The sequence below is a fragment of the Silene latifolia genome, chromosome 10, assembly GCF_048544455.1.
Source record: "Silene latifolia isolate original U9 population chromosome 10, ASM4854445v1, whole genome shotgun sequence".
In the NCBI taxonomy this organism is placed as follows: Eukaryota; Viridiplantae; Streptophyta; class Magnoliopsida; order Caryophyllales; family Caryophyllaceae; genus Silene; species Silene latifolia.
Window position 1 is genome coordinate 37,383,761 of NC_133535.1, and position 14,175 is coordinate 37,397,935.

General features: G+C 39.6%; 1 protein-coding gene across 1 annotated transcript; it reads left to right on the top strand.

The window, feature by feature from the left end:
- The first annotated feature begins 11,302 nt into the window (after positions 1–11,302).
- On the top strand, positions 11,303–13,214 carry LOC141608940 (uncharacterized). Its single transcript, XM_074428252.1, has 2 exons — positions 11,303–11,975; positions 12,310–13,214. Exons 1-2 carry the CDS (start codon positions 11,307–11,309, stop codon positions 13,033–13,035), a joined length of 1,395 nt encoding a protein of 464 aa, XP_074284353.1. The 5' UTR covers positions 11,303–11,306; the 3' UTR covers positions 13,036–13,214.
- Positions 13,215–14,175: the final 961 nt, after the last annotated feature.

The window sequence follows — 14,175 nt, forward strand, 5'->3', positions numbered from 1 at the left end:
AATTTAAATCAAGAATAAAGATTAAAATAATTTTGTAAACCGAAATAAAACTTAAGGGTACCCTAAAATTGAACCAAATATTTATATATAATAAAATTGTAGATAAAAATGTGTAATAGATCCGAAAAGAACAAATAAATGTTTAAAAATTAAATAAAAACACTAAATATTTCAAATAACATCAAATACTAAAAATATACATGTATCATTTTCCTCCATTGTGCCCTCTCCGAAACCATTCCCTCGTCAAACCCGAGAAATCTCATATCGTGCTCTATCACTCTCAACCATATATGCTTTGGTCTCCCTCTACCCCTAGTAACCTTTTCTGTTCCCCAGGTCTCCAGCCTCTACCCCTAGTAACCATCTTAGTCAAATTTTCCATCATCTTTGTTTTAACGGAGGCGTCCCGTTATACAATAGTTAGCTGATTAGGGCGATAAGAACAAAATATAGCGAATAACAAATAAAGTGACACACAGATATACGTGGTTTACCAGTAAAATAACTGGCTACGTCCACCCTAAAGGAGAGCAAATTAACTATCGTGGAAATAATAGTACAAAAGTTAACCGGTATACACGCGCTCGATATGAGCTAAAAGTATACCCTATTCTACCAACAAAATAATAATCTCAAAGGAACAAAAGAGACTACCCCAAGAAGACGAAGGACAAATAATCTTGAGGCCTACCAAGATCTGACAAACTCCTCCGATCTTCAAAGACAGATGAACAACAATAGTAGAGCCCGGAACAAACTGAGTATTCTTCTTTGGAAGGAACCTCACAAATCGTCTCTCTTTATTGTGCTCACAAATCTCTTTCTTAATTAACCTAGAATAAAACTTGGGTCTTTATATATTTATTCCATCCAAGATAAAATATCTAGACTAATAAAGAAATAAACTAATAGAAAATTAAATAATTAATTTCCTAATCTCAAGCATACCCACGGAAACTTATGTCCAAAGCTAATACAAAACTAGGAAATACTAAGTGGGCTCCACACCCACTAATTTTCCGAGAAACATAAAGCAATGTATAATAGTGACTCGCCCGTGTTACGACTGCATCTTGTCTTACCTTAATTTAGTCCGTCTTCGACACAAATTCAAGGCATAAATTCCTAACAAATCTCCACCTTGACTTGAATTATTCAAAGACGAACTAAACCAAAAGAACCAAACCAAATCAGCTTCAGTAGAGTCGATCCTTAAGTCACTATCTGTCCCGATAGTCTCCACTTTGACTTGAACACAACTCACAAAATGGACAAATGAACCAAGTGTGCAACAAATGTGACCAACATACGAACTACCCAATGTAGTAAGCTGAAAACTACCAATTGTACTAATTACTCAACATATGTTCATACCAATAGGAAGGCAAAACGTAGCAAACTACAAAAAGAACAAAAGCTAGCTACCAAACACCAACACAAATATATGAGATACCCAATGTCACTATGATGGAACGGTGTACCAAAACAACACACACAAGACTCCAAACAAAATTCTCCTCTAAAATATCATGGCCAAATGTACCGTCGTACCAAACTGTCCCAAAAAGAACACAAACGCCATGAACAAAACAAATGTGACACTTGAGTATACTAGGTGTCATGACCACCACAAAAATGCCTACACCAAGGCAACAAAACTCAAGTCGAAACCAAACAAAAGCAAACATTCTAAGCGAGCACAAATTACCTCCATCAAAGGTACAAATTGTTAGACAAGATAGTCCAACCCAAAAGCTCCAAAGAATAAACTCCCGTCGAAGTTTCAAATAACCCCTTATGAGGTCCCAAACGGCTCTCTTTCAAGAGCCACAAACAGCTCCACTTGGAGCCTCAAACCGCCCCACCTCTTGGGACGCAGGCCGCCTCATTGAGGCGAAGAGACAAAAGTAGATAGCTTGTTTTGAGAACTTTGTAGCTTGACTTGTACTAGAATAGACTCCATCTTACTGTCAACACTACCATTCTCACTAAAGCTATCCAAACCCGAATTATCCAGAATTTCACTAAGTGACCCAAACTGGATGTGCTTCAAAGTATCGTTCACATATCCAAGTTGCATATGCCCCAACTTAGACTCGAGAGAGACAAAAGAACGACTACCTGATGCTCCAACAGTCAGCACAGTGCCTTGAAGGACATAAATAGTTCCTTCTTTAACACCTCTCCAAGCAACACAAGAACCCTTGGCAATACACAAAGATCCACCATCACCTTGAAAACTGTAGCCCTGATCAACTAACATCCCAAGTGATACAAGATTTCTCTTCAAACGTGGAACATGCCTAACACCTTCTAGGAAGACAACAACACCATCACATGTCCTAACCCGAACAGTGCCAACTCCAAGCACCTCACAAATAGACCCGTCGCCCATGGCAACATTAACCCCATGTGAAGTTTCATAAGAAGTAAACCATTCCCTTAAAGGACACATATGATAAACGCATCCCGTATCCAAAATCCACCTATCCGAAGAACGTGGAACAACATCAACAACGAGAGTATAATCTTCCTCAGAATCGTATTTAGTAACCTTTTGTGCAACAACAGAAACACCAGCTTCCTTCAACTTAGGACACTGATTTTTCCAATGACCGGGTTCCTTGCAGTAATTGCAGACATTCTTACGAGGACCCTTAGACTTGTCTTCACCCTTACTAGAACCCTCCGAATTCACAACAAGCTCTATAGGACTTCTGTCTACAACACCACTTGACGCTACTCGGAGCAAATCCCTAGTGTGAAGCGCTGTCCTCACTTCCTCTAGGGTCAAAGAATCTTTACCAACAACAAACGACTCCACAAAAGTTTCAAACGAATTTGGCAAAGAAACTAACAAAATTAAGGCGGCATCCTCATCAGCTACCTTAACATCTAAATTAAGTAAATCAAGTAAAAAATAGAGTTAAGACGGCCTAGATGGTCCTTGAGAGACGTACCTTCTTGCATCCGAAGACCAAACAAATGCTGCTTAAGAAGCAACTTGTTGGCTAGAGTCTATGTTATATACAAAGATTCCAACTTCAACCACAAACCTATAGCAAATTCCTCATCGGCAACCTCAACCATAACATCATCAGATAAAGATAACATAATTAAAGAATGAGCCTCCTCCTCCAAGACCACCTTTGCATCTGTCTTTGCTTTCTTTTCTGCATCAGACGACCTACCTGCTGACTTTGCCTTTGAGATAACAGACCAGACGCCTTGCTGTCTAAGCAAGGCTCTCATCTTTAACTGCCATAGCCCAAAACTATTTCTCCTAGTGAACTTATCAACATTCAAAACATTCGGTCCCGACATCTTTTGTTAATAAAACTCGAACAGTACCAACTCCAAGTTGTTGAGCTCTTACACAAAATTGTTGAGTTATTTTACAAGCTATTGAGTTATTTTACGAAGTTATTGAGCTTAATGATTATTCTATTAAAATCAATAACTTTGTTCCATATCTCGATAATTTTGTTAATAAAACTCGACAGCTTTATAATAAAACTCAACTAAATTAAATAGGTTGTATATACAACCAGTTATATAATACATTAATTGTCTTCAGACCGCCATGACTTTTTCATAATAATAAGTAATTTTTTTTTCTAGGAGACCAAGACTTTGCAATAATAATTAATTGTTTTTTAGGAGACTTGCAAGTTGCAACTTTGTCACAATAATTAATTGTTTTCAATCACTATTATATATGAGTCATTTTCAAACCTCTCTATATTCTTTCTCATACGAAGTACGAGTAGTAATTAAATTTGTTTTCTAGAGACCTGAACTTTGTCATAATAATTAGGACTAATTGTTTTTTAGGAGACCTAGACTTTGTCAAAATAATTAATGGTTTTGAATAACATCTATGAACTGATAAAACGGTACTCTCACAGTTGCATTAGAATCCTCTCTATTTCCTAAAAGACAATGAGATAGATATTGTTAGTTGTATATAGGTTTGTTAAAACTGACCCAACCCCGAATAACTAAACATGAATAACTCAACATGAATTCGAATTGAAGAATTGAAGTTAACTCGAAATCCGAATTAAGTACTCCTTTTGTTCAAAAATTTTCCGATAAAAAAGTAAACAAATAATTGGAAGAATGAAGTAGCTAAAAACCAATGGAAAATGATCTTGACTGGCTATAATTTTGCATAAGAAATTGGTAATTTTATTAGAGAAAATATATTAATCCCTCCTATTCGTTATAATGTTCCCTCTTTCTCGAAACGGATTATTCAAGTAATGTTCTCCTTTCCTTTGAGATAACAGACCAGACGCCTTGTTGTCTAAGCAAAGCTCTCATCTTTAACTGCCATAGCCCAAAACTATTTCTCCCAGTGAAATTATCAACATTCAAAACATTCGTTCCGGACATCTTTTCACCTGAAAATCAAGAAACCCAAATAACGCCTAAAAGACAATTACAGCGGAAGCAGATCCAAATCAGAACTCTAGCTCTGATCTGGTGCCAATTTTTTTTAACGAAGGCTACCCGTTACTCAATAGTTAGTTGATTAGGGCGATAAGAACAAAATATAACGAATAAAAAATAAAGTGACACACAGATATACGTGGTTTACCAGTAAAATAACTGGCTACGTCCACCCTGAAGGAGAGCAAATTTACTATCGTGGAGATAATAATACAATAGTAGACCGGTATACACGCGCTCGATATGAGCCAAAAGTATACCCTATTCTACCAACAAAATATTAATCTCAAAGGAACAAAAGAGACTACCCCAACAAGACGAAGGACAAATAATCTTTAGGCCTACCAAGATCTGACAAACTCCTCCGATCTTCAAAGACAGACGAACAACAATAATAGAGCCCGGAACAAACTGAGTATTCTTCTTTAGAAGGAACCTCATAAATCGACTCTCTTTATTATGCTTTCAAATCTCTCTCTTATTTAACCTAGAATAAAACTTGGGTCTTTATATATTTATTCCACCCAAGATAAAATATCTAGACTAATAAAGAAATAAACTAATAGAAAATTAATAATTAATTTCCTAATCTCAAGCATACCCACCGAAACTTACGTCAAAAGCTAATGCAAAACTAGGAAATACTAAGTGGGCTCTACACCCACTAATTTTCCGAGAAACATAAAGCAATGTATAATAGTGACTCGCCCGTGTTACGACTGCATCTTGTCTTAACCTTAATTTAGTCCGTCTTCGACACAAATTCAAGGCATAAATTCCTAACAATCTTGTCCTCTATTGGCGCCTCTTTCAACTTTTTCCTAATCACCTCATTCCTTAATCGATCTTTCTTAGTATGGTCGCATATCCACCTCAACAAACGCATTTTCACTGAACAATGAAAAAAGTCGATTTGTTTTTATTTTAGCAGGATTTTCCCTGAATGGGTCCGGCTTGATTAAAGAATAATATGGGTATCTAGCTCTATAAGTTTGGAATATTGTAAATGAATAACAAGGAAAGACTATGTATAAAGAATAATGTTTATATTATTTAGATAAGCTGAATACGAATTTGTTTAAGTAATTGGATGCTCGTAAAATAATGAAAAATAAATAGTGAAGTAGTTCAACATTGATGAATGATGAATGAATTTACAAATGCCAGATTACAATATTTATAGTCATAAACATGAACGTTGTATTGATCTTCAACGTTCTTCTCTTTTGTCGGGGTTGTTGCCGGATTAATAGGGCACATTCCCTATTAATTCGGTTGACTCGTTCTTCTTCGATTGATTCTTATGTGAGATTTGAGTAAACGTTATTGATAAATTTACCTCAAGAGATTACAAGAGTATTTATAGGATAGATACAATCTAATGACTAAAACCTAAACCTAATGTTAGCCGTATACAAAAGATCATAGGATCAAAAGACTACCTAATTACAAGGATATGATAACTAGAAAATAGGAAAGAATAATTACAAAAGATAATATGCAAAACTGAATATTGCAATATCTATGGAGGATTATTCTTGACACGCTCCCGCAAGATGGACGGTCGAAGAGATAGGCCAATCTTGGAGATAAGTGAGTTGAAGCGAGCTTTAGGTAAGGGTTTTGTGAGGACATCAGCCAACTGATCGTCTCCAGAGATGTGTTGCACACGAACGGTACCAAGTTGAACTTGTTCTCGAACGAAGTGAAAAGCAAGTGCAAGGTGTTTCATACGAGAGTGGAAGATAGGGTTGGCGGAATAGTGCGTGGCGCCAAGATTATCGCAGTAGATGGCGGGGGGCTTCGACATGGTAATGTCGAGCTCACTTAGTAAGGAACGGAGCCATAGAACTTCAGCTGTGGTGTCGGCCACAGCGCGAAACTCTGCTTCGGTGGATGAGCGAGACAGAGCACGTTGCTTTTTGGATGACCAGGAGACGGGATTTCGGCCAAGATACACAATGTAACCGGAGGTGGAGACATAATCGTCTTTGTCACCACCGAGGTCGGCGTCACAAAAGGCATGGAGACAAAGAGGAGTAGCTCGATGTAATTGAATGCCGTGGTTGGGAGTGCCTTTAAGGAAGCGGAGGAGTCGTTTTAGAGCAATCCAATGAGCAGCCGTGGGATGAGTGATGAACTGAGCTAACCGGTTCGTTGCATATGAGATGTCGGGACGAGTGAGTGAGAGGTATTGGAGGCTTCCAACAATAGCTCGATAAGTGGACTCGTCTTCAATAGGGGCGTTTGGTTGTTTACTCAGTAAAAATTCAGAGGACATAGGCGTACTAACGGGGTGGGATTCGTCCATGTTGTAGCGAAGGAGAAGATCAGACACGTACTTTGATTGGTTTAGATGAATACCGGAGACAGTGGGAGTGACTTCAATTCCCAGGAAATACGAAAGAGGCCCAAGGTCCTTGAGGGAAAAACGGGCAGAAATGGTGGCAATAAACCGCAAGATAGCATCCGAATTGGGACCCGTGACGATAATGTCGTCAACATAAACCAATACATAGAGCCGAGTAGTGCCACGATGATAAATAAACAATGAAGAATCAGAGACAGAATTTTTAAAACCAAATTGTAGAAGATAAGTGCGTAATTCGATATACCATGCGCGAGGGGCTTGCTTTAGACCGTATATAGCTTTCACTAATTTGCAGACATGATCAGGACGGGATGGATCAACGAAGCCAGGGGGTTGAGCCATGTAAACGGTGTCAGTTAAAGTGCCTTGTAGGAAGGCATTATTAATATCGATTTGACGAAGCGACCAACCTTGGTGAACGGCAAGAGACAGCAGGAGGCGAATGGTAGTGGGTTTAATAACGGGGCTAAAGGTTTCGGAGTAGTCAATGCCGGGGCGTTGATGGAACCCTTTCGCAACAAGTCGTGCTTTATGTTGTTTAAGAGTGCCGTCGGGATTATATTTTATGCGAAATACCCATTTGCATCCAACTATATTATGGGAGTCAGATTTGGGAACGAGGGTCCAAGTACCATTCCGTATCAATGCGTCGTGTTCCGCAATCATGGCATCCCGCCATTGGGGGTCAATAAGAGCTTGCTTAACGGTGTTGGGGGTGACATGAGCGGACAGGGGTGGCTGAACAGTGGCGGTTTTTGCGTATTTGGGGTTGGGTTTGCGGATATTGTGGGAAAGACGGGTAGCATGGTGAGACGGTGGGGGGGGAGGAGGTGGTGGGGGAGGAGGTGACGGGGTAACAGGTGGGGAGGAGGAGGGAGGGGATGCGGGAGTGGAGGTAACAGGAGAAGTGGAGGGAGGGAAAACAGGGGTTGAAGAGGATACAGGGGAAGTCGTGTTTGGTGTCGGGTTGGGTATGGATGGGGTGGTAGGGGACGGTGTCGACACTGGGGCAGAGAGAAGAGGTACGGAAAGGGTGCACCAGGTATGAGAGTCCATGGAGGAGGACGAGTCAGAGAGCGAGGGTGAGGAGAACGGGTATTCGTTTTCCACGAACCGAACATGGCGGGAAGTGTATATTCGATTTGTGGTGCGATCAAGACACAGATAGGCGGATTGAGTAGTGGAATAACCAAGAAAAATACAAGGGACAGACCGAGTATCTAACTTGTGCTGAGCATAGGGGCGAAGCCATGGGAAGCAGAGGCAACCAAAATTTCGTAACTTGTTGTAGTTGGGATGCTGTTGGAATAAACAAAAATAGGGTGATGTATTTTGTAGAGTCGGGGTGGGAAGTCGATTAATTAGATAGGCTGCGGTGGTGAAGGCATGAGACCAGTAGGAGGTGGGCATGTGTGCGTGAGAGAGGAGGGATAATCCGGTTTCGACGACGTGACGGTGTCGTCGCTCCGCAAAGCCGTTGTGTTCGGGAGTGTGCGGGGGTGAAGTTAAGTGCGAGATGCCAGCATCTAGAAGGGACGGGGTGAGCTTTTGGAATTCTCCGCCATTGTCGGAGTAGAATTGCTTGATAGGGAGATTAAAATATTTTTCCACAATAGCTCGGAAACGATGAAAAGTGTCGAAGGTGTCGGATTTATTTTTAATAGGGTAGAGCCAAATGTAATGCGTGAAATGATCAATAAAGATAACGTAGTATTTGTGGGAATCGTGAGATAAGATAGGTGCGGTCCAAACATCGGAATAAATAAGTTCTAATGGAGCAGTAGAAGTGAGAGACGATGTATGAAAAGGTAACTTGTGACTTTTATTCATTAAGCAAGGAGTACATGTTGGAAAATGAGAAATACGGAAATTAAATTGCGAATTTAATAATTTTAAAGCAGCATCATTCGGGTGCCCTAGCTTGTGATGCCACTCCGGAGAAGGAGACGTGTGTGCGGGGTTGGCGTGAGGAGGATCAGGACACCATTCATATGTCCCATTATTGAGACGGCCGTGAAGAAGGACCGCTCCCGTCGAGATTGCCTTTATGGAAAAAGAATTATGTGAGAAAGTTGCAATAGCATTATTATCGACACAAAATTGAGAAACGGAAAAAAGGTTGCGAGAGATTGTGGGAACGTAAAGAACATTAGTAAATGAAAGAGTAGATGAAGAGGTATGTAAAGAGAATGAACCTATTCGAGAGATAGGAAGCGAGGAACCGTCACCAATGACTAAGTCATCGGGGCCATCATAGGCGGAGTGGAGAGCAAGTGTATTGAGGTCGTTGGTGATGTGATGGGAAGCGCCAGTGTCGATTGTCCAGGGACGGGATTGAGGGACGTGAGAGGATTGGGCAGAGTTGGCTTGCGGGGTGGTGTGGCGAGGTTGACGGTTGCGGGTGGGAAAGACAACGTTGGGGTAGTCTTTCTTGAAGTCGGGGCAGGCTGAGGCTACGTGACCAACGGTGTCACAATAGTGACAACGGCCCTTATAGGGGGCAGGTTGTTTGGGGGTGTCGGGGTTGGGAGTATAGGTGCGGGGTGTGTAGGATTGGCGATGTTGATAGTTCGAGCGATTGTTGTTATTGCGAGTATAGGCAGGATGAGCGGACGGGGTGAAAGTGTCAGTGGTGGTAACGGGTTTCGTGTGTTTAAGGGACAGTTCGTGTTGAATGAGTTTCTCGTGAAGATCGTCGAAGGAAATAGGGGAGTCGCGAGCACGGACAGCATCGACAATGGGTTTGTAAAGGGCGGGGTTTAGACCACGGAGGATTTTGTCAGTAATATCCTCGGGGTCGACGGGTTTTCCTAACTGTTTGAGGTCATCGGTGCAGGATTTTATGGCATGAACATAATCAGTGATGGACATGTCGGTGTGGGTAATGGAGTCGAGGCGATCCTTGAGTTGAAGGATATGGCCACGAGAGGGGTTGGCATATGTTTTGGCAAGGATTTGCCAAGCCTCGCGAGAGGTTTTGGCATCGATGATAAGGGAGGCAACACTCGAGGTAAGAGTACCAGTTATCGCTCCAATGAGGAGTTGATCTTGGCGGTACTAAGTAGAGTAGGCGGGGTTGGGTTTGGTGGTAGTTTTGGTTTCGGGTGGGGTGGGGTCAACGGTGACAATCTCGGGGGGGATGGGTAGGCTGCCATCAAGATACGGAAACAGTTCAAGACCATTGAGTATGGAACGGATTTGGAATTCCCATTGGCGATAGGTTTGGGCATCTTTGAGTTGGATGCAGTTATTGAAGTTGAGAAACGTGAGTGGGTTCGTAGGATCGTTTTTGTTGGGGATCAAAAATTCTTTGGACATGGCGTGAGGCCGGTGATTCAAAGAGGACGAAGGGAAGCGAGATGTTGGATCGAAGAGGATGATACCATGTGAGATTTGAGTAAACGTTATTGATAAATTTACCTCAAGAGATTACAAGAGTATTTATAGGATAGATACAATCTAATGACTAAAACCTAAACCTAATGTTAGCCGTATACAAAAGATCATAGGATCAAAAGACTACCTAATTACAAGGATATGATAACTAGAAAATAGGAAAGAATAATTACAAAAGATAATATGCAAAACTGAATATTGCAATATCTATGGAGGATTATTCTTGACATCTTAGCCTTTTCCCCTCTTGCACGTCTAGGTTCATGGATAGTATAGTCTCATAATTAGACTTGGTCTTCCTTGAGAATAGGACACGGTTATTGACTTATACAACTGCATTTCTTGTTCATCTTCTTAATCCAGCCTGCTTTAATACTCTCCCAGGCTATTCTATACTGACCATCAGGCTTCTCTTCCGGGATTTAGTAGCCTGCTTGCTATAATATTCTTCAACAACTAAATAGTAGATAGATTTGTCCGGTCTCTGGATGCCTTAGTCAGCCTAGTTGGGTCAGGCCAGGTAAGAGTCAGGCCAGGCTAAACTGGACCTAACAGTTTTAGTTTACTAAATTAGTAGTTCGTCCCCGCTTAAATTTCAGTCTCTCCTAATGTCAAATCTTGGCTCCGTCATAGTTGGTTGGCATGAATGAAATGTCGTTGAGTTTTTGTACTACCATTAGTGTATGTGTATCGCATGTTCAATGGTGTATCGACCATCTCATGTCTTGCTGTATCATGTACTCTGTAATATTCTATCTACTATGAGGACGACTTTGGTGAAGTGTAATATTCTAAGAGGACTTTGGTCATGTATAATATATTCTAAGAGGACTTGAATCATATGTAATATTCTACTACGACGACTTTGGTCGATCGGCCATTCCAAGCTATATCGTGCATCGCTTGTTCAATGTTGTGAGTTGTGACGAACGACAACTGACGAGTAACTGAGCACGTAAAAAAAATATCAAATTATTGAGCAATAGGTTCTTAGTTTAAAGTTACATTGCCCAAGTCTAATCTATAAATATGATCTCTATTTTTTGTTTCTAAGAATTATATTCCAATATACTTTAGAGAGATGGGAGAAACAAAACCCGAGTTTAGCCTAGCTACTCTCAAAGACGACATCAATTCCCTCCACGACTTGTTGAAAACACAATTTGATCCACTCATCCTAACCACAAAATTATATGATGCAGCAATTAGAGGAGACTTGAACTCCTTACACAACTTACTTTCTCAAGATCCATTCATCTTAGATCGTTGCATTATCGAAAAATCAGACCGTTTCATGCAGTCGCCATTACATGTTGCCGCAAGTCTTGGTCACTTAGAGTTCACCACTGAAATTCTAAGTCAAAAGCCTGAACTAGCCAAACAACTTGATCAATCGACTAGATCATCTGCACTACATTTGGCCTCGGAGAAAGGGCACTTAAACGTTGTGATGAAGTTACTCGAAGTGATGCCTAACATGTGCTTTGCACGCGATCAGGAAGGTCGGAACCCTGTTCATGTTGCGGCCATAAATAATCAATTCCATGTGCTCGAATTTCTTGTTCTTACAAACCCATCTGCTGCTCAAGAAAGGACCAATGCCCATGAGACCATTTTGCATTTGTGTGTCAAGTACGCCAAACTTGAGACTCTCAAATACTTGCTGGATGTTATTGGGGAGCTTCTCAATGCCAAGGACAATGACGGTAATACTGTCTTGCACCTTGCTGTGATAGCCAACCAACCCGAGGTTTGAATATGTTACCTTCAACTTATTTTGGCCTAGTTTACTTTTCTTTTAATCATTTTATATATGATGATATCTTGCGTTATGCACCTCGACACCATTTCTTTAAGGTGTCTCGATCACGGGTTTTTATGACCCTCCTCGTGTACAATTGTCAATGATATCAACTTGGCTCATATACAACTAACATCATCCGATATATTTTGGCCTAGTCTACTATATATATATATATTATACTCTTTATTTTTCACTAATATTAATCGAGCCAGTCAATTATCTATGATTTTTGTCCGTAGCGTTTATCATTATCCTAATTTTTAGACAATCTATAATGCAGACTGTAAAGTTGTTGGTTAATAACAAAAGGATTCAACAAAATGCAATCAACAAGGATGGGTTAACAGCAATTGACTGTCTGATTCGAGCTGAGGAGAATCCAGATGACAACGATAATATTCGAAGAACACTAAAGCGAGCAAAAACAATGAAGGCAAAATATGTTGAAAAACACGAGAAGAAAGATGTGAAATGGTTGGAAAAACAACGAACCTCATTGATGGTGGTTGCCTCCCTAATCGCAACCATGGCCTTTACATTTGGAATTAACCCTAGTTGGGGACCCGAATCGAGCCCAGATGTACCACCTACCTCTGATGTGAATTTTGACATTATAGTCGGTATCAATACCGTAGGTTTTGTATCATCTTTAAGCGTGGTGATACTCCTCATTGGCGGCCTCCCTTGCAAACGATTCTTTGTTGTTATTCTTATGATTACTATGTGGGTCTCCATCTCCGCAACATTACTTACTTACATGCTAGCTTTGGAAAATCCTTCAAATCCACCCCTTGGCCATAGCGTTGACAACACCATTGTATATTCGCTCAAAGTCTGGATCATTTTGGTAGCCATTCTTCTACTCGGAAATATAGCTCGTTTGTTATTTAAGCCCGCAAAGAAATTGCTACGTCTTGTGAAGAAAATGTGGTGTGAGTATGTCCTCAAACATGAACCCGTCATCGGTATGAATTCGCTCAGTAGTGTGAGGAATGACACACCTTAACAAAATTTGAATCTGCTCTTGCACTCTTACATGTGCCTATATAGTGTCCCTCATTTACATTTAACGAATCCTATATATTATACGTAAGGATATAATGTAATACCACCACTTGATATGGTTTTCCTACCAAAGGTGGTGGTTGAGTGAGGGTCTCTTTATCTGAGTGTACTAGTATTGAGCTACTTATTATATTTTCCGTTTAAATTTTATACCGTATGAAACTCAATTGTATTGGCTTGTCTTATTCATACTATTTCCATCTATGATATATGCTTGTGTGATATCTAATATTATGATTAAGAGAAAATTTATCAACCTTCTTTTAAGACAGCTTCAACATTTCTGTTGTTATTATTGCCGTTACATTTACTACTCCGGCGCAAGATTAATGTTACTTTCAGTACATACTTTCACATTTATTATTGTTAATTTCGTTACTCTTGTTACCGCTATTACTACTTTAACTACTATCGCCATTATTATTGTTAGTTTTCATTTTACTTTCTGATTACAATCATATTTACCATATCCAATATTACTACAATTATTTTCACTAGTAATATACTATCAGTTTTGCTGCTTACGCAATTTTAGTAGGCCTATCATAAAATTGAGAAGAACGATAAAATAAAGGTCCATCGTATTCAGATCTACAAAATATACTCACGTGTTTATGCAATTAACTCTCAACTAGGTGTGTTATAATGAATTGGTACCTAACTACGAAGTATTAATTTTATTAATTTTGGATATAATAATAATAATAATAATAATAATAATAATAATAATAATAATAATAATAATTGATTGAAAGGATGAATTAGATGAAGGCAAATAGATTACAAGGAAAACAAATATAATCCTTATTAAAAAGAAAAAGAGTTTCGAGTTTGAGTCAAAATACGACCTTAGATTATAATCACTATGCGTCTATATACGTAGGGTTCATATTAAATGTTGCACAAGTTTGGATGGAATGAAAACTAAAAAGTCAATAGTGCATAGAGACGTGTTGTCACAATTTGTTTCAAAGTATGTAAGTTGTCAGTCACAACTACACAACGTTTTTGTTAATATGAAAAATCATGAAATGTCATTTAAGACAGTGATATCCGTCACAAGATCATTTTCTCTCACAAA

What these genes read in the sequence shown, in the direction of transcription:
- LOC141608940 (XM_074428252.1), top strand. Translation starts at nt 11,307, where the DNA reads ATGGGAGAAACAAAACCCGAGTTTAGCCTAGCTACTCTCAAAGACGAC. An exon ending in TGATAGCCAACCAACCCGAG is followed by an intron (nt 11,976 to 12,309) that starts GTTTGAATATGT and finishes TCTATAATGCAG; the next exon opens with ACTGTAAAGTTGTTGGTTAA.